The following is a 21565-nucleotide window of genomic DNA, read 5'->3' as shown; positions in this document are numbered from 1 at the left end:
GAGTGGCAATGATTTCATTGGTGGTGACGGGTGGTACTCTCTCTCTGTATCTCTCCTCCTCCTATCTACGCATCTGCAATGTTGTCGTCACCGCTAAAGGTCTTGGGAGTGGCAGAGAGAGCAAGGGAAGTGGATGAAAAAAGACGAAGGAGGAGGACAACAAGGCTGAGCAGCCGTGAGCGAATCAGGGATTTATTTCAAGTATCTGCTGGCAAACATCCTGCAGCCTACGGCAGCAGGTACACTTTTCAAACACTTTGCATTGTCCCTCAAGACATCCATTTCAATACTGTAAGGAAGAACTTCTTATTTACAAATTGTAGTGTTTTGTCTCTTTGCTCGAGCAACACAAATAAATGTAGTAATGCAGATAAATGTTTGGAAGTGTTGTTTTACTATGCTTACTGGTTGTTGGCCTGTTTTTTAACAAGTGTTTTAAACTCAGTGGATTAGCATATTTAAGATGGCTTACAGTACCTTGCCCGCCATTGACAAGGTGATGATAAATGTTATGAATCTTAGCTCTATTAAATGCAATTTCAACTGCATTTGATTTGAGATATCACTAATACTAATATCAGTGGAATAAGACAAAGAACAAGTGATTTTAGATGCTTTGTTTGCTCATCCTCTGTAGAGTGGAAGAACAGAGGCCATTTGTGAATTGAATTAAATTGGCCTGAGTTCAGCTTGAGTAACAAAGACATAACAGTGATAGATGTGAAACTGCATCTGCCATGTCCACTTGAGCTGATTAAAGTGCCAGTCAAGTGTTTGGCAACGTATTTTCCCATCAAAATGTGACACTTAGTCTGTTCTGAACCCCATAACAAAAATCCAGTGTATTTTCATTTTGTGTGTTTTTAGCATGGCTGAGAGCTCTACGTCTACATCAGAGGTGGAGATGTCTTTCCACAAGTTTGCCATTCATGGAGACACCAAGGCGACAGGAAAGGAGATGAACGGCAAGAACTTTGCAAAGATGTGCAAGGACTGTCTCATCATTGACGGAAAGAATATTACCACCACAGATGTTGACATTGTCTTCACCAAAGTCAAGTAATGTTTTCAACACGGCACCCAAGATGAAAAAGTAGACCCTTTTTCTCTGCCTGTTCAATTCGGCCTAATAATCCATTGTCCTCCTAGAGATGTTTTGAATCAAATGACTCAGCTGTCCCTCCAATCTTCTGGCATTAGCCATCGTCCCAGACAGTGTTGTTTTTGGCATTCATTTTAATTTTAGTCTTAGTCTTTTGACGAAAATACTTATTTGTTTTAGTCATATTTCAGTCATTTAAAAATGTGTTAGTTTTAGTTTAGTTTTAGTCGATTAATATTCAAACAAGGTTTAGTATAGTTTTAGTCTAGTTTTAGTTGACGAAAACTCAAAACATTTTAGACTAGTATTGGTTGACGGATACACAGAGTTTTAGCAGAAATAATAAAGGGTTCCAACAATTTAGAATGAACATTGGCAGTCAAGTAAGCACTTATTTTCCACAACACTATCTTTATTTTGGTGAGATTTACACAATGAATGAAGTAAAATAATATTCCTGCTGTGTAGGGGGGTACAAGTCATATGTAGCTTACAATTTATAAGGAACTTAAGGAAACATACATAACATGTTTGGAAATTAAAATAGGCCAAGCCCTGAAAACTGTAAAACAACTCAAAACTAATAATCAACTCCTGGCCCACTCAGAACAAGTCCAAATTGAAGTACACTGTGTAATCCTTCTCCCCATGTGGAAAAAAAAAAAAAAACAGCCTGCACAAAATGTGCAGGGTCGTTACTCAAAGTGCAAAACAATACAATACACAGACCAGTAATGGGCTACCTGAATTAAAAAAAAATTGAATATATATTGGACTCGAATACAGTCAACACAGTTATTCCTATTATAACTCATGTGCTAATGCTAAATTAAAAAGTTTGCTAAAACACTTTTTTTTCCACCAATCTTCAACATAACTGACATAAAAACAGAACTCTTATCCCAAATCTTTGTCCTTAACAGTATTGTCCTGGCTGGTTTTGTCATTTTAAGTGTGGATTTTTCCACATTGTTTAGCTTTTGATTTCCAAAAAAGAGGACACTTGGCCCGGCCTCGAGTTACTTGAATTTTACTCGAAGTTCACTCAAAGATGCCTACATCACTTTAATATATTTAAATGTGCCACCTTCGTTCTGGATAGAAAAATTCAGTTTTATTAAAAAAAAAAAAAAAATATATATATATATATAGCCCTATTGCCATATAGTATACAGTATATTATATACTACATGGAAATATTTTTTTACTCAACTGATTACTCAACAGGCTTGATTCTTCCTAAAAAAAATAATCAAGCAATTAAAAAAAAAAAAAAAATACAATAAATACAGTCAATACACACACACACACAGTGCCGACTCAACATCTTTATAAATTACTATGATGACAATTGTCGTTGACAAATGGTTATTCCCACTCAATTTTTATTTTCATTCAATATTGTCGTTTGTACGCAAACAATAACCAAAATAAACTGACGAGCTATTCAACCAGCATGTTTCCAAACACAGCAGTTCAAAACTACATTGCCCATAATGCCTAGCGCGTCTGAGCTCACTGATAACTACCGTAGTACCGGGAACGAGGCAAAATCAAACTTTGCTGTAAAAGTTTACAATCATCGGAAGCGCAACGATGCGACACAAAACGGGATTTTACAGATTACACCAGTACAAATATCCAACAGAAGTCAACAGTAGCCATTATATACGTATTTATCGTTAAAAAAAAAAAAAAAAACTTAGGAAACACAGCTACTTAGAATATAATACTAACATTCAACCAAATAAACGAACGCAGAACAATACAAGACTTATACCACATACTGCATCTCTGTGTACACATAATAACCCAATATACTACAGAAGACACATGAACGACAATAACAGGAGGTAAACTTACAGAAAGGTGTATGGAGCCACGTCTTAGAACTCCTTATTGAACTCCTTGCTGTAGTCTAATCTCTCGCCAAACCGTCAGTAGATGGTGGCAATTCTCCATGAAACATAGGGTAAACTGCCAACAAAAAAACAAGTGGATCTACTCCTACTCCCGCCCTTACTAGTTGGAGCCACGCCAGGTGCTGCTCCCTAGCGGGCAGAGGGATTCTCTTCAAATTGGTCCCGTGAAAAATCATAAAAAAACGGACATTTTCATGAACTTATGAAACCCGGCCGGACGCGCCGGAGAGCACGTGATAAGAGGACTTGTCCGGGCAAAAGAGGACGTTTGGTCACCGTAGTTTAGCGCACATCAAACACTAACTCAATTTAGCACATATTGGAAACTCACCAGGAAACTTTCCTCTCCTTGGCTCAATACGCACTGGACTCATCTCCAACACCTTCTAGCTAAAAACAAAATGTAAATGACAAACTTTACATTATCAGGAAGTGTTATTTTTGTTAGACAACTTACTTGGAAGCTTTTTTACTGTCTAACGTTGCCGCTCCCTCTAGGGATTTTCTCCACCAAGTGTGTGGCCACAGCCGCCGCACTTGTCTCCACGGGGACAGTGCATTGCAGTTATTACAGTTAAATGCGACCATGAATCTTCACGCTTGCAGCCGCCATTGTTGTTGATAGATCATTGCGCACCCCCCCGGGAGGGAGGGGTGTGTATGCGCAAATCACATGAATGATGGCTCGGAAGCAAAAAAAAAAAAAAAACCTACGTGTACAACTATCAAATGTCATGCATCGTGAACATATATTGGGTATGATGGCACATTTTCATGTCGTTGTTGTCTCGTCAGACGTAAATTGGCAATCTTTTCGTCAGGTTAGTGATCCAAGACGCGTTTTCGGCTTGTCATCGTAATGAAAAAAAATTGTTCGTATACGAAATGTTTTTGTTGTCATGATCGTTGACGAAAGCAACACTGGTCTCAGATGTGAATGAGCAAAACAGTGTAAATTAGTAAAGGATGGATAGCATGGCATGCTATAAACAAAATCTGTTTACTACTGGATAATAGACCCTACACTGTAAAAAATTTCAGCGTAAAATAACGGTAAAGAGCTGGCAGCAGGGTTGCCATTTACATACTGTTCTTCTACAGTCTTAGTAATGTAAAAATGTTTCACAGTAATAGTCCGTAATCCAGAAAAACTGTTGATTCCTGTATTAATAGAAAAAACAATAAAAGTCCGTCAGCAGGATTGCCATTACCAGACTGTTATTTTACAGTCTTGGTATTGTAAAAATGTTTCACAGTAAAAGTCCGTAATCTAGAAAAACTGTTGATTCCTGTATTTATAGAAACACAGTAAAAGTCCGTCAGCAGGATTGCCATTACCAGACTGTTTAGTCTTGTTAATGTAAAAATATTTAGTCTGTAATCCAGGAAAAACTGTATATTCCTGTATCACCAGAATTCACAGTAAAGAGCAGGCAACTGAGGAGCTGCAGTATGCTGCATTTTAAACGATATACTGTGTTTTAACAGTATTATTTGGGAAAATGACTTTACAGTCCATGAATGCATATATTTCCGTCTAGTACAGAAAGAAATGCGGATGTCAGGTTCGACACAGAACAGGTTTTATTTCATTGTGTTGGCAGGCAGTGAAAACTGACAGGAACTAGAGAGATGGTGCAGTCGGGTCGTGTAGGTCAGGCTGGAGATCTGGCGTAATCGGGTCAAGCAGGACAGGCTGGGTCAGAAGTGGTGATCGGTCAAGGACAAACGACGAGCAGGAGTGTGCTGAATCGTTGACGAACTGATACAGACTTTGGGAGGCCGTGCCTTTCTTTTTTTCTTTTATTAGAGCAATGTGGAAACTTTCCTCCAATAGGTGAAAACCTTCAATAAACAATACAAAAAGAAAATGTCAATAGTTGCATTTGACTAAACAATTCAACATTAACATTGAATCTCTACAGTCTGAACAGTCAATTAACTCTTTAAATTGCACACAGTCAATAACTAATTTCAAATTAGTGTTTAAATCTCATTTTTAAATAAACTTTTATACCATAAAAGGACAAATTCATTAAAGTACATTGTTTTAATTAACACAACAACAAAAAAAAGCTAGAATACATTAAATGTCAATGTCAATATTAAATCAGTGTCTCAATTGTCAAATCCCAAATTACCTCTGAAATATATACTACAATTGTCCAAACATTTCCACCGGTGAGTCAAGCCATGTGGTAATGGCCGCTGCAGGCACATTTCATCTTTTACAGCCAGTGACGTTTCCACAGTAATTCACCGCCATACCACTAGATTGGTGTGGCTTTGTCTTTGTATGGTTTTGGGGGACTCTTGTCAAATTCCTTTAATTTTCCACCGGTCATTGACAGCAATGGCAATGGAGATGGAACGTGTGCATTTGCAGCTGCAGCTAATTGATATTAAACAACAAATGTTGTCAATACAAATGTTGAAGCGTAGGCGACACAGAAGGGCCCAAGTACACCGCATGCGTGATCGTTGCGTTTCCGGTCCGACTCCGGTAAAAAATAGCGCCGGAGCCAATCCGTTCCCATTATATCCTATTGTTCAATGTATACCGGCCGCGTCAGTGCTCCGGATTGACTGCGAACCACCTCCGGCGTGCCGCATGCCCGCTGGATGGTATAGGCTATTTTCTATTTTTGCCGGACACACATCCGACAAAATGGGCGGAGCTGGGCCTGTAGTCAAAAGCCCAGGTGCCTAATCACGGTTTAAACACGAGCGAAAATGGATGATGAGCGCTTCATCATGGAGGTGGAAACTGGAAAGTCACAAAGTAATATACGATGCAGCAGATCGTTATTTTAAGCACAGCATTAAAAGCGAAGCTGCAAAGTGTCCTATTATGTGTGTTTTTCTGGCAATGATATCAAACACACGACGTGCTAAGCAAAAAAAAAAAAAAAAAAAAGCAGCGTATCTGGAAGTGGTTCCACTGCAGAAATTCTCGTGCCCGGTGCACAAACAATCTCGGTTTGTATACAGAATCGAGGGGGGAAAGTACGAAAGAGAAAAAAGAGACACCCACAAGTTTCGACCTGGTGGTCTATTCAAGACGTTTCTCTTTCTTTCCTACATTTCACTTGACTCCTCATAGAAAAAATAACAGTTTGCGCTGGGCACAGGAATCTGCAGTGTTGAGACACCAATTCCAAGTATGCTGTTTTTTAGTTCGTGTAATATATAATTCGCTATCCATTTTATAAATATGACAGATTATTTAACAGTTGTTCATAACAGCTCTATGAGATGTTATGTGCCATAAATTTTAAATGTGCACAAAGATATAAACCCACTGACACAACCAAGGGCATAAAAGCCCCCCTTCCCCCCACACACGGAGCCCTGATCTCAACATGATGCAGTCAATCTGGAATTAAGAGACAGACACAACTAAAATATTGTAGCGTCGCCGGGGATGTCATCGGTGGGTTAATTTATGCACCAACGCGGGGCTGTCATTGGTGTGCTGGTGCACCAGCGCGACGCTCCGATTGGTGGACTAGATAGCGTCAGTGTAAATAGTTGTTTTTGCATTGGTGAGGTGGCGGGAAGTTAATAAAGAAAAAGAGGAAAAAAGGCGTTGAGGCTCGTGTGTTGTTTCCGCGGCCAAACTTCCGCTTAGCAAACGTTACAATACCAAAATACAAGGCAAAAAATGTGCTCTCTCTGCTTCTCTGATGAGTACAGACTTCGTATGTTTGTCGTTGTTTTAAAGGCCACATTATTGCAGGCGATCATGCGAGAGCTCACGAGGGGACGGAGTAGGCGGACCGCAGCCATGCGCAGCCGCTATGATTTGCCTGTTTTTGACGGACTGCGTGGCACGCAGTCAACGCTGAACCGGACCGGAACCGCAACGATCATGCATCTGGTGTAAATGAGCCTGAAGTCGTTTGCGAATGTTTGAAAATGGTGTTGTTGTTGTGCTGAACCGGAAACAATGTTCTGAGCAGACCAATCACAGTCCTTCGACGTTCACGTCACGCGCGTCGATGTGATGTGTAGTCAGGACTTTTTAGAGGTGCACATCAGACTATGGCGTAGGGTTGTAATCGGGTCTGCGTTAATGACGTAGGTCTACCGTCACTGCTACGCAGAAGCATACAGTAAATCAGCCTACAGGGTGATGGAATGCTACAATTTTTGGAGAAGGGCCAGTTTTGATCAGAGTAGGGATACAACAAGAAACATAACATATGAGTAGAATAGAATGGAGGTGACGTCAAATAATATAATAATATAGCGTATAGGCCAACCAAACATCCAGTCTGGTGTTTGCATCGATGGGATTGTGTTGTACTCTGAGGTTCAACACCCATACATCATACGGTACAGCTAACGCTAATGCATTTAGCTAACATTTGCAACATCAAAATTTAAAACTACTAACAATCAAAACATAAACATAATAAATTTATTTAATAAATATTAATATAAATAGAGAAATGATTAAAAATAAATGTTATCGTATTGTAACTCCACTGTTGGATACATGAGACACTTTTATTTATACCCCCCAAAAATTCTCTCAGCTGCATATTTTGCAAAACAATACAAAACAGGAATTAACATCAATATTATATATCGCTACCCAGCATCCTCAGAACTTTAGTTTAATATAAAACATTTTAGGTAATATGAGTAAGACTTAATTAACTTACCGTTTATAAATTGGTACACATAAATCCCAATATGAGTTGAACAACAAGCAATGAAGAGCAGCAAATTTCATCTAAAGTCATCCTCTGAAGTCTCCAACATCCAAATTGTGGGTAATTAGGTCCTCCAGGATTTGATGGCAAATTATTTGCGGTGTCTCGTTATTTTAATTTAAATTGGCAAAAAACATAGTCTATATTGCCACAATGCTCCAAATTTCCAGTCAAAACTCAGTTTCCAAAAAATACGGTAGTGTCATGTAATTGAAACATTAACATACCGTTTACAGCATTTGTCTTGTTGCTTTAATGTTGGTAACCAACAATGCATTGCTAACTACCCACAATGCATTGCTAACTACAGTAATAAACTGTTTAACATAAAAACGGTATTTTAGTGTTCAAAATTGGCCGTAAATTTACAGCAATTTTTTACGGTGTACTCACCTACGTCACAAAATGACGTGTCGCTGTATCCGGCCGCCATATTGTCCGTCGTTTTTTAGCCCTATTCTCAATGGTTTCGATTAGTCGTGCAATTTATAGAGCAATTCATGGAAGCCCCGGTGTTATCTGACGCTGTAAACTCATTGGATGCGTTGCATAAAAGGCGTTATGTTGAAAAGCTTCAGTTTATCCATTCGCCAGATCCATATTTGATGCCTAAATCGATGTTTTTCGACCCGCTGTCTTCGCCGTCTCTGCCTGACATCTGCTACCCTGATATTTACAACTATCTTGTCCACACAAAATCAGCCTATTCTCACGAAAGTTTGAAAAACTTTAAGAGCTTGGAGACTTATAAATACTTCGTTGATGGTCGGGTGAAATGGGTCCTCGTCCACGAAAATTCGGCAGGAATCTATCTTGTGTTTGGGACGGTGAGTTACGAAATTTTCAATTCAAAATCTTTTGTTCTTGCTAACATCCACTGTCAAGTCTAATATATTTCATGTCATTTGTCAATGGAGCTAGGGCTTTTAATGTTTATATGGTTTAGCGATAGCACTCTCACTACATACATATATAATATGTAATAAATATTAAGTGTGATAGCACTACTCCAGATTGTCCCTAGTTGAATTTATTTTTTGGCTTTTGACCTCAATAGTGAAATTGTAAATTAATTGTATGACAACTGTCTTATTATCCCCTTATAATTATATATTTTCAGGTAGTTCATTCACAACGTCTGAGTGTATGTTGTCGGCGATTAGCCTAGCAATGATCTTAATTGTTGTTGTCAGCGCAAAACCCTCTAAATATATATTAAATGCATCTTACCAGATATAAAATGACTACAACATAATCTGTGGTAATTGTTTGGAGCCCAGTTTTCTCGTCGAATTGCAGCAGCCCATCTCGCTCTCCTCTCCGGGTCTCTTGGAATCCGGTAGAACTTCAAGTCTCTCCGTCTATCTTCTCTGTTATTGCAACCGACCGCCACACACGCCTTCACCATTTTGATTATTAATGTTAACGAGCAGAAAAACACGCCATAATAGGAGCAATTTACGTAGCGGTAATGCATCAACAGTGACGAGTTGACGGACAATATGGCGCGGGGGCGTGGTTGTGACGTCATGTGAGTAGGGTCTATAAACAGGTCATGAAAATTAGTGGACCAGTGTTTTTCAACACGCGGCACACTACTGCTATCAGTGTACCGTGGCATAGCGTCTGGTATGCCGCAGAAAATCATCCACTTTGACCTAATACATAGGTGAAAATCACCTCACTGACCTAATAAATACAGTAGGTGAAAAAAAGTTCACCTATTTATTAGGTCAAAGTGGATGATTTTCCGCGGCAAACCAGTGTGGCACAGTGGCCGAAAAACAGTCTTAGACTATATACCACAGTCACACCCACCAAATTTGATTACAACACCTTATTTGTTCGTATATTAGATGCACCGTCAATACTGTTAATAAACTACATTTGACTTTAAGCTGCAGGGTTTAAAATGGGGGGTGGGGGGAGTCATTGCGGTTAATATTCAGGAAATTACAATATGTAATTGCATGGAAACACGAAACCAGAAGATTATTTCGTGTGCTGCTTTTAGTGTGACCATTTGCCGATCCCTTCACAGTCAATGACCAGCCACCTTCAGATTCCCTTAAAAGGTGGGGCTCTATTGGTGTATTCTTCATCTTTGACATGGCAGAAGAAACTGACTCGATTCACGGAATTGGCAGAAATATTCCACTGCTTAGCAATTTTTAATCGCGCTTCATTAGAAAGTCCAAAAAAAGGAACAGCTTGTTGTTGAGCTTTAGCAGGTAATGGCAAACCACAGATACTTGAGCACATGCAAGTGCCGCTTTGATACTGCGTTGTATATTTGAGTAGCCTGTTGCGATTTCAAATTCCTTGAATATTGTATATCTGTCCTCTGGCACAGGAAAGATTTTCCACATAGAAGCAGACAACAACATTATTGTTGTTTCCTCAGGTCCAAGTCAGCTCGTGTAATCACATTTGAGCAGTTCATCATGGCCTTGACTGAGCTGAGCCCTAAGCGCTTCAAAGGGAAGAGCAAAGAGGAGGCACTCCAGCTCCTCTATGGTCTCATTGTTGGCAAGGAGCCTTTCAATGCTGGAATCACTGTGAGTACAATGTTGTTTGTCACAGCACACTTATGCTTACATCACTGAAGAGCTTGGTGCTCGAGAAAAGACAACACAGGAGGGATGTGTTTTACCAGTTTAATGTTTACCACTTTCAGGAGAAATTAAACACGGCTACTTGAATTTTTCTTTTACCCCACACAATTGATTTAGGTTGTTTTAATTACCTGACATGTTTCAGCGACTACTTCCGCCTGCATCAGAGTGTCACTGGTGTCAAATCTGACAGCAGAGTCACGCCTTTGTCAGATTTGACACCAGTGACACTCTGAAGAAGGCGGAAGTAGTCGCCAAAACATGTCAGGTAAATAAAACAACCTAGAACAGTTGTCTGGGTTAAAGAAAAATTCAACTAATCTATAAGTGTCGACAAAATGAACTCAATACAACAAGTAACGCTCTGGACAAATTGCAAACAATTTAATCCTGTCCTAAGCAGATGTCTTTTCAAAGTACATCTGCACCATTTGTAAATACGTTCTGCAATAAAATTTTGATGACACTTTATTTGAATTAAAAGGTAAGATCGTGAGCCCGAGTCTAAACCCGCCCAAAATGTCAATTATTACGTTCGGGTCGGGTGGGGCCGGGCTTCTCTCTCGCTAACTTTTTTTAAACATACAGTATATTGTAATGTCTGTAACTGTGCGGCCCCCTTAAGAGACAATCAAACTGGGGACCTGTGACGTAGCGGGAAGCGAGTAGAGAGAAAGGGAGAACAGGGGAGAAGGCAAAAGTGATTGATCGTGTTGTGGTGGCTCGCTGTTATTTTGTCATCATTTTTCTTGATTATTGTTGCCACAATAAAGTGGGTAAGCCAATTCCTGTGTTGGCTTCGCTGAATGTAACGAATGTGGCGCTTTGCTCTCATACGAGAGCAGAAAGCCTGGCAGGTCTGACTGACGCATCCCCTCCCTTTCCTCTTTCGCCTGAGTCCTCACAAATAAAACATAATATTTCGGGTTTGTTTTGGGCGCGGGCCTGCAAATCAAATCAATTGACCGCCGTCGGGTCAGGCTGGATTTTTTACCTCTAATTTGAACATGGGTTCGTAAGATTGCCCACATTAAAGTGCCTGTGACACGAAAAAGCATGTTTATTTCATACTACACGCGGTATTTTATGCCCCTGAATGATATGGGCCGCTTGGATGTGTGTGGAAGCGATCGCTATTTTTATTTAGTTTTTTGAATCCCGCGCCATGAAAATGAGTGACTTCCGGCTTCGGTCTTGCATTGAGGAGGAGGGCGCTCTTCACGCTACAGTGTACTGTTGTGTATGAGGACGAAGGATTCAGCTGATTTTGCGGATTAATACGTTTATTTTTCGCATCACGCCAGCCAAACGGCTGCAGAAAAATCATTCTGTATGACGGAGAGGCGTATGCGCCTTTTTGGAGTTTCAAAAGGTTCCCATTCACCGTGGATATATACTGTGGGACCATTGGACTTATGAGGAAGTGAGTAAACATCTTGTTTTGTATTATGTCAAAAACGAATACAGCGATTACAAAGTAAACACTACAAACTTCCTTTAAATGAAGGACTACTTACGTTTGATCATTGATAGGCATGTAAAAAGCTCTCCTAATGGTCATTAGCAGCACCACGTTAGCTGCACAACAAATCCAGCCACCCTCCTCCAGGGAACGAACTGTAAATTGCTCTCCGCCGGGCGGTTTGCCGATCCACTAAGACCATTGACAACCGGGTCGTCATGTCAAATAATCCAGGATAGTTATGTGTGATTTTCCACTTCGAAGACTTTGAAACATCACTCGGTTTGGGTTAGCATGTCGGCTAGCTGTCACGGCTTCTGGTTTGTTTACATTCTCCGAAGCCGGGGAAGGGAAATGACATATGTCCGATTTAGGTGTCATAAAATATCGTTCGGGAGGTGCGACAGTAAAGGTGAAGTCGACATTTTTGACCATTATGGAGTAATTTTGCCATGTCGTCCTGAAAAAATGCATTTTTATTATTTCATATTCCATTCAGCACAATACTGTTATTTGTCATGAACATGCCATTTATTTAGCAATTGGGGAAAATACTTGGATAAAAAGAATATCCTGTAAAAATATTGAAGTAAAGAGACAGAAACAATGACATTTTGCCGCTCTCTTCGTCGCGTTTTCCTCGTTGTGAATAGTTCCCCCTCGACGGGCTGACTGGTCCTTCTCAAGCCATTTATATAGCTATTGGGGAAAAATACTTGGATAAAAAGAATATCCTGTAAAAATATTGGAGTAGAGAGACTGAACCAATGACATTTTGCGGCTCTCTTCGTCGCGTTTTCTTCGTTCTGAATAATTCCCCCTCAATGGGCTGAATAGTAAAACCGATGAGCCCAGTCTACCGCTGACGTCATCCACCTGTTGGGGATGCTAAAGCCCTATAATGGTAGGCGTGGCTAACCGGCAGATTAAAAGACTAATTTCTCGTCATCTGTGCTTTTCTAAATTGTTGTATATAGTCGAATCGTCTCAAAATATGATTCTAATTCACATAATAATGCCATTTAAGACTTTTTTTCTCGTGTCATATGCTCTTTAAACCTGTCATGAATGTGAATGAATGCTTATGGCTGATGTCATTAAGTGTCATTCTATATATACATGATGTCAGTTTTGATGCCAATTTGACGGGAACAGCTTCCGTTGTGTCTGAATGGAGGCTGTTCCTAATATTTTGATCATCACGTCACTGATCAAGGGAACTAAAATAATCACCATGTTCATAACAGGTGTCATGTCATAATTATGACAGTTTTATGAAGCTGCATTCAAATAAAGTTTTACCAAGATTTTAAAATGTAAAAATTCTAACAAATGACTTGGGTCCGCACATTTTACTTCTCAATTACTTTCTGGTTTCTGGTTGAGTCTTCCCATGCAGGTGACGGTACCTTTATTGGCTGACTTTTCATTAATTGTTGTTGTTGTTGTTGTCATCATTAGGCAAAATGGACATTGAGGTCTTCATGTGATGTAAAGCACTTTGAATTGCCTTGTGTTGAATTGTGCTATATAAAAAAATTTGCCTTGCCTTGCCTTGACCATTAGAACAGAAAATGCCACTGCTCATCATGCTGTGGACAATATATAACTGATTGTTATGATGTCAATCACAAAGTTCTTCTGGAGAAATCACTTTACAGTGATCCCTCGTTTTTCGCGGTTACTGGGGACCAGAACCCACCGTGAGAAGTCAAAACCCGCGAAGTAGCGTAAATCCCCCAATGCCCTCCTTTTTTGTGTGTTCAATGTATTTATTCAGATATAGCATTGGAAAGAAATACATATAAGACATATTTTTTCACTTTTTTCCCCAAAGTATGATTTGAAAAACTAAAATATTTAAAAGTATATTTACTGTATATTTTAATAAATGCTTTTTAAGCACTTCAAATTAAAAACGTATATTTACTGTATATTTTAATAAATGCTTTTTAAGCACTTCAAATGTAATAATTATGATATGTTTTAAACATGTTACTGTCCCACCGAAATGTTTCTAAACAAGAATAAAGTACTGTAGTAGAAAAATGCTTGGCTTTATTAAATGCTTCTGTTACCTCCCTTGGCTGTGACTCTTGGAGTGACATGTAAAAATTACAAACTGCTCAGGGTCACCTGTGGCGTTTATTGCCACAAACACAACAGCGTCCAGCTGCCTTGAATGTCTATTCACATATACAGGTTAGTGCTATTTATTTTGTCATAGCAACAGTGGCGTGCACACATACTCGCCAGGTGGTGCTCAGGCACTGGCTCTTGCCCTCTTTACTGAGCAAGTGCCCTTATCCACGGTTATTAAGCCATGATCATTATTATGTTAGTAATGCATGTGCCCTCCCAAGCGCCACAGCCAGAATCACTGTAAGAGCGCCCTCTGTCCTCCAAACGGGCAAACACACGCCCTCCTATGAGGTACTTGCCGCCTGTCATTTGTCAACGTGAACGCGCAACACGGATATGAACAGCCCCTACGCAGAGATTACACATAATGAGTCGAGTCTTGAGTGTATGTGTGTGCCCCCTAAACCTCAGTTGTTTAACTATTATTCTAGTGAATTAGCCTCTGTCCTTGTGCAACTCTCTAAATTAGCCGACTTCCCAGTTCCACCTGTTAACCAATCTAGGCTAGCCGTTAGCCATAAATCAATTAATAGATGTGGCGACCAGCACACAACCACTGTTGGTAGGAAAAATAAATGAAACTATATTTTATAGCTCAATATTGAGTCATGTATTTGCATGTTTAATACAAGTACTGCCACTTCAGGAGAATGTTGCTGCTTCAAAAAACTAATAAGAATCAAAATGAACACACACAAAAAATATACTGTGATACCAGAAGTAGGTAGAGAAGCCAACACTTTCACTCAAGTAAAAGTAGCGTTACTTCAAAATAATTTCACCCAAGTAAAAGTAAAAGTAAAAGTCGTCATCCAAAAAAATGTGCTCAAGTATAAGTAAAAAATAATTTGGTGAAAAAAATACTCAAGTAATGACTAACATTGTAAGTTTTTTTTTTTTAGTTTTGTTTTGTTTTTTTAAACAATGGTATTTTTTTTCTCAGCACAAAGTTACCTGTATTAATTGCTATTATTATACTATGTATACTATAACATATTACATAATCACATTAAGCCAAAAAACCCCAAAAAAACTATTGAATTCCGGAGAGTGAAAAAAAGTCTACAGAAATAAACCATTATTTGTCCAAAGAGCATGATTGACCTCTTGTGGAGAAAAAGTATTTCCAATCATTGAACTAAAAAGATCATATCTCCAGTTTTCCGTTGTCAGTCGATGCCAAATAAAAACCAGGACAGAGATTAAAATCCACGCTTTCAAGTCATGTTGACGGCAGCGCTCTATGTCAAATACTTCATTTTTTACGGTGCTTTAAGGATGCCATGTGATTGAACAGATCGGCGTGATCATAGAACTGCAAGCTTGAGTCTGATTGGTATAATGGAGTCATGTGATTATTGTTGCGATGTCTCATTGGTGGAACTGGTTGACCCACTGTTGGTGTCTCTGGCAAATAAAAGTAAAGTTAAATACTTTATGTAGAATAAAGAAGAAAAATGTAACGACTAGTGTAGCCCAAAGTAGCGGAGCAAGTCGTGTTTCTTCTTCACAAAATTACTCAAGTAAAAGTAACAAGTATGGCTTAGTAAAACCTAGTACATAGTACTACATTTAGTACTTAGTACATTTTTTCAAAAAGGTACGTTAGGTAAATGTAACCCGTTACCACCAACCTCTGTGTAACATAAAAAAGAAAAATTAGTTCGATAGTGTGTGTGACATGTTGTAATGTCACCAAGCAGACTTATTCATATTGTTGGTCAAATTGTTGAAATAATCTCACTATGGTTTATTGAGAGCTTCAAAACATGGCACCAGGGAGTAGTGTTGTATCGGTCGTGAACGATTCGTTCTTTTCGAACAAATTGTTTGGAGGAACGAGACCGAACTAATCACCTTCTGCACTGATTAGTTCTGAAGGAAGTTGGGAGTCGGGACTTGCGTGGGAGGGCGTTGAGAAAGCGGCACCGTCTGACATCGCACACGACCAATCAGATGCCAGCCTCATCACGGGCAGGGGGAGGGAGCGGAAACAGAATCAGAGCGTCCGTCACTCACTTCCACGTGTGGCCAATAAGCAGCTAGCTTGCAGGCGGGGGGCAAGACTAAGTTATGTCGCTTCCCGTTTAGTGACTCGGTCCTCCGGCTCCTGACCGAGATTGCTGCTAACTTGACTTTGCAGTCACGCAGTGAACGAGTCAGAAAGTGAAAGGAAAGGACTTTGTCGCATATTTGTTAATGTGGAGCCTGTCATTTGCTGCTACAACACACAAAAACACCACGCAAACCTAGTGAGCATGGTTTTGTGTACTACTTTTCTCAACAAACTCGGGACTACATATGACGACATACTATCAAAGTTACAGTAGTTTAAAATTATTTTGCCAGCAGCTACAAAGCAAGCAAAAGGTGAGCTGCAGACACGTCAGTGGGGAGAGAACTGTCAATCTATGGATGCTTGCTTACGTCATCTGTGCACAGCAAAATTAATGTTTAGTGTAATCACCATAATACTGATTTGCAATGAAACAGTATATACATGTACTTTTTTTCCCGAGTGTTTTACTTTTTTCGTGTCAGGTGTTGGTTGGTTTGACAAATGAATTTCCATCCGTCCATCCTGCGCTACTCAACTGGGCAAAACAACACAAGCAGGCACGGGTAATGTAACACTATGTCTCCATTTTCCTTAACAGACTAATGGGAGTGGAAAGGCGAAATTGTAAAGAGGAAACAATTATTTCTCGTCAGCATTTGACTATCTGAGATGAGGGGATGACAGAAGAGCTGACTGGATTATTTATTTATTAATACCAGTGCAAAAATGATATTTCAATAAGATCCTCTTCATACTGATTTGCAATTAAACACTTTTATTTTAAAATTTAGTACTGTTTTCATTTCAGAGCAACACATTTGAGAAACATCTATTTACACTTTAGTTTTAATAATAGTTACCAAAAATAATATTGATGAGCATAAAAACAGAAACACAACCGAGCGTGAGATAAATATAATGAGTTGGTCGTTCCACATTTAGGAATTAAACTTTTTCAATTTTTCTTTTTATTCGCGTGACAGCAAGCGTGTCACGGAGGCTGGTAGCGGCAATGTTGTGCAATGTGATCAAGATTCTGCTAGAGAAAGTCCGTGCGCCCCCAAGTCTACCCAAACGGAAAATGTTTAACCGTGTTCCTAAATCAAAATGCATGTACGAGCCATGACTTTGATCCCATAGAAATATGATTGACGACGCGGAAGTTCTCCCTCGCTATTGCAGCTGCGGGGGAGAGACGAGACAAGACAAATGAGCGAAAAACAGAATGATAGTCTGTCACTCACTTCTGAATCTACGACGAGCGACCAATTAGGGGCCTGTGTGCAAGAGGGGGCGGGACCAAAAAATGTCACTTCCCGTTCAGTTATATTGCTAAGCGGTCTTTGGTGATTCGTTTGGCAACGTCGCTTCCCGTTCACTCACCGAACGATTCATTTGGGCGGGTGGGGGTGGGGGAATGAGGGGGGCGCACGATTCATTGAACGATTTGTTTGAACGAATCTTTTTACTGAACGAACCGGAATGGTTTCGTTTACTCAAGTGAACGACATATCCCTTCACTACCAGGGAGATTGCTCCTTTAAAGAGCATACGACAGGAGAAAAAAAGTCTTAAATGGCATTATTATGTGAATTAGAATCATATTTTGAGACGATTCGACTATATACAACAATTTAGCAAAGCGTAGATGACGAGAAATTAGTCTTTTAATCTGCCGGTTAGCGTCCCCAACAGGTGGATGACGTCAGCGGTAGACTGGGCTCATCGGTTTTACTATTCAGCCCATTGAGGGGGAATTATTCAGAACGAGGAAAACGTGACGAAGAGAGCCGCAAAATGTCATTCTTTCAGTCTCTCCACGCCAATATTTTTACAGGATATTCTTTTTATCCAAGTATTTTTCCCCAATAGCTATATAAATGGCTTGAGAAGGACCAGTCAGCCCGTCGAGGGGGAACTATTCACAACGAGGAAAACGCGACGAAGAGAGCTGCAAAATGTCATTGTTTCTGTCTCTTTACTGTAATATTTTTACAGGATATTCTTTTTATCCAAGTATTTTCCCTAATTGCTAAATAAATGGCATGGTCATGACAAATAACATGTGCTAAATGGAATATGAAATAATAAAAATGCATTTATTCAGGACGACATGGCAAAATTACTCCACAATGGTCAAATCTGTCGACTTCACCTTTACTGTCGCACCTCCCGAACGATATTTTATGACACCTAAATCGGACATGTCATTTCCCTTCCCCAGCTTCGGAGAATGTAAACAAACCAAAAGGTGTGACAGCTAGCCGACATTCTAACCCGAACCGAGTGATGTTTCAAAGTCCTCGAAGCGGAAAATCACACATAACTAGCCTCAATTATTTGGCATGACGACTGGGTTATCGATTGTCTTCGCGGATCGGCAAACCGCCCAGCGGAGAGCAATTTACAGTTCGTTCCCCGGAGGAGGGTGGCTGCAGTTGTTGTGCTGCTAATGTGCATGAGGAGGGCTTTTTACATGCCTATCAATGATCAAACGTAAGTAGTTCTTTATTTAAAGAAAGTTTGTAGTGTTTACTTTGTAATCGCTGTATTCATATTTGACATAATACAAAAAAAGATGTTTACTCACTTTCTCGTAAGTCCAATGGTCCCACAGTAGTAGGGCTTGGCCAATATCCACAGTGAATGGGAACCTTTTGAAACTCCAAAAAGGTGCATACGCCTCTTCCTCATACAGAATTATTTTTCTGCAGCCGTTTGGCTGGCGTGATGCGAAAAATAAATGTATTAATCCGCAAAATCAGCTGAATCCTTCATCCTCATACACAACAATACACTTTATAGTCAAGAGTACGTCTTCTACCGTTCACGTCACAGCACTGTCCTCCTCAATGCAAGACCGAAGCCGGAAGTCACTCATTTTCATGGCGCGGGATTCAAAAAACTAAATAAATATAGCGATCGCTTCCACACACATCCAAGCGGTCCATATCATATAGGAGCATAAAATAGTGAGACAGAATCGTGAAGTGGAACAAAGTTTATTGGATAATTTAAACTTTTTTAACAAATAAAAACTGAAAAGTGGGGCGTGCAATATTATTTGGCCCCCTTGCGTTAATACTTTGTAGCGCCACCTTTTGCTCCAATTAAAGCTGCAAGTCGCTTGGGGTATGTTTCTCTCAGTTTTGCACATCGAGAGACTGACATTCTTGCCCATTCTTCCTTGCAAAACAGCTCGAGCTCATTGAGGTTGGATGGAGAGTGTTTGTGAAAAGCAGTCTTCAGCTCTTTCCGCAGATTCTCGATTGGATTCAGGTCTGGACTTTGACTTGGCCATTCTAACACCTGGATACGTTTATTTTTTAACCATTCCATTGTAGATTTGGCTTTATGTTTTGGATCATTGTCCTGTTGGAAGATAAATCTCCGTCCCAGTCTCAGGTCTTGTGCAGATACCAACAGGTTTTCTTCCAGAATGTTCCTGTATTTGGCTGCATCCATCTTCCCGTCAATTTTAACCATCTTCCCTGTCCCTGCTGAAGAAAAGCAGGCCCAAACCATGATGCTGCCACCACCATGTTTGACAGTGGGGATGGTGTGTTCAGGGTGATGAGCTGTGTTGCTTTTACGCCAAACATATCGTTTTGCATTGTGGCCAAAAAGTTCAATTTTGGTTTCATCTGACCAGAGCACCTTCTTCCACATGTTTGGTGTGTCTCCCAGGTGGCTTGTGGCAAACTTTAAACGAGACCTTTTATGGATATCTTTGAGAAATGGCTTTCTTCTTGCCACTCTTCCATAGAGGCCAGATTTGTGCAGTGTACGACTGATTGTTGTCCTATGGACAGACTCTCCCACCTCAGCTGTAGATCTCTGCAGTTCATCCAGATTGATCATGGGCCTCTTGGCTGCATCTCTGATCAGTTTTCTCCTTGTTTGAGAAGAAAGTTTGGAAGGACGGCCGGGTCTTGGTAGATTTGCAGTGGTCTGATGCTCCTTCCATTTCAATATGATGGCTTGCACAGTGCTCCTTGAGATGTTTAAAGCTTGGGAAATCTTTTTGTATCCAAATCTGGCTTTAAACTTCTCCACAACAGTATCTCGGACCTGCCTGGTGTGTTCCTTGGTTTTCATAATGCTCTCTGCACTTTAAAGAGAACTCTGAGACTATCACAGAGCAGGTGCATTTATACGGAGACTTGATTACACACAGGTGGATTCTATTTATCATCATCGGTCATTTAGGACAACATTGGATCATTCAGAGATCCTCACTGAACTTCTGGAGTGAGTTTGCTGCACTGAAAGTAAAGGGGCCGAATAATATTGCACGCCCCACTTTTCAGTTTTTTATTTGTTGAAAAAGTTTAAATTATCCAATAAATGTTGTTCCACTTCACGATTGTGTCCCACTTGTTGTTGATTCTTGACAAAAAAATTAAATTTCATATCTTTATGTTTGAAGCCTGAAATGTGGCGAAAGGTTGCAAGATTCAAGGGGGCCGAATACTTTTGCAAGGCACTGTATATGCTGCAAAAGGTGCCATTTTTCCCCCTCTGAGCACCTGCCCCCCTAAATTGTCTGTGCACACCACTGCATAGCGCCTAACATCAACACTTTAGATTCCACCAGTACTTATTTTAGTTCACTTTAATTTATTTATAAGTTTATACTTTTGACTGTTATCTTATTTTATCTTTCTTATCTTATCTTAGTTGACAGTCATTTTTGACCACTCCTGTGTTTTATTAGAGACAAGCAAAGGCAGCAGCTGTGGACAGACTGACCGACACTTCCAAGTACACAGGAACACACAAGGAACGATTCGATGAATCTGGAAAAGGAAAGGGTAAGGTCGGACGTGAAGACATCCCTGACATGAGTGGCTACGTCGCAGCTTATAAAGGCAGTGGTACTTATGATGATAAGGTGAAGGAATCCTAATTGGTTGGACACAAAATATTTATGTGATTTGGGCAGCTCTTTATATTCCGGTACAATAAAAACAGTAAAGCATAAAAATGGAATCGGCGCTAAAACATGTGCATTATTATGCGCATACGTATATAAAACATGAATTATACATTTTTTTATTTATTTTTTCACCTGGTGTCAAGCAATGCTAACGCAAGTGTTTTTATTCCACGTGAACTTCTACAGTTCTATTCTATCTACACAATAAGAAAAAAATAAAATAAAACATTTGAATCAGAGTGAATATTCAGAATATCACAACATACAATACTACTTAGACATTTTGTGAACGTTGAGAGATTTTGCTGATCTAAAAGAACTGATTCAAGAAATATGACACTGGTTCACAGTACCCATCTCCAGAAAACAATGCATATACTGCATGGCCCCATGAAGTTGTGAGTACGATAGTGATGAGAATGACCCATATTAATGGAATGCTTGACTGTCATGATTTTCATTAAACGTTTTTTTTTTCTCAGTTTTTCTCAGTTTCAAGACATTTATGAGGTAGTTACACAACATAAAGAGAAGTGTAAATGTCAGTGTACAGTGGGGCAAATAAGTATTCAGTCAACCACCAATTGAGCAAGTTCTCTTACT

The 21565-nt window shown here is 39.7% G+C and overlaps 1 protein-coding gene across 1 annotated transcript; it reads left to right on the top strand.

Moving 5' to 3' along the window:
• The first annotated feature begins 96 nt into the window (after positions 1-96).
• tppp2 (tubulin polymerization-promoting protein family member 2) lies at positions 97-21538 on the top strand. The gene is made up of 4 exons (XM_057842532.1): positions 97-239; positions 868-1059; positions 10150-10303; positions 20741-21538. Exons 2-4 carry the CDS (start codon positions 869-871, stop codon positions 20930-20932), a joined length of 537 nt encoding a protein of 178 aa, XP_057698515.1. The 5' UTR covers positions 97-239; position 868; the 3' UTR covers positions 20933-21538.
• Positions 21539-21565: the final 27 nt, after the last annotated feature.

This window comes from Corythoichthys intestinalis, chromosome 8 (genome assembly GCF_030265065.1).
Source record: "Corythoichthys intestinalis isolate RoL2023-P3 chromosome 8, ASM3026506v1, whole genome shotgun sequence".
Lineage (NCBI taxonomy): Eukaryota > Metazoa > Chordata > Actinopteri > Syngnathiformes > Syngnathidae > Corythoichthys > Corythoichthys intestinalis.
The sequence above is the reverse complement of the archived record's forward strand: the minus strand, read 5'-3'. Positions and strand labels throughout refer to the sequence as shown.

What these genes read in the sequence shown, in the direction of transcription:
- tppp2 (XM_057842532.1), top strand. Translation starts at nt 869, where the DNA reads ATGGCTGAGAGCTCTACGTCTACATCAGAGGTGGAGATGTCTTTCCAC. An exon ending in ATTGTCTTCACCAAAGTCAA is followed by an intron (nt 1,060 to 10,149) that starts GTAATGTTTTCA and finishes TTGTTTCCTCAG; the next exon opens with GTCCAAGTCAGCTCGTGTAA. An exon ending in CTTTCAATGCTGGAATCACT is followed by an intron (nt 10,304 to 20,740) that starts GTGAGTACAATG and finishes GTGTTTTATTAG; the next exon opens with AGACAAGCAAAGGCAGCAGC.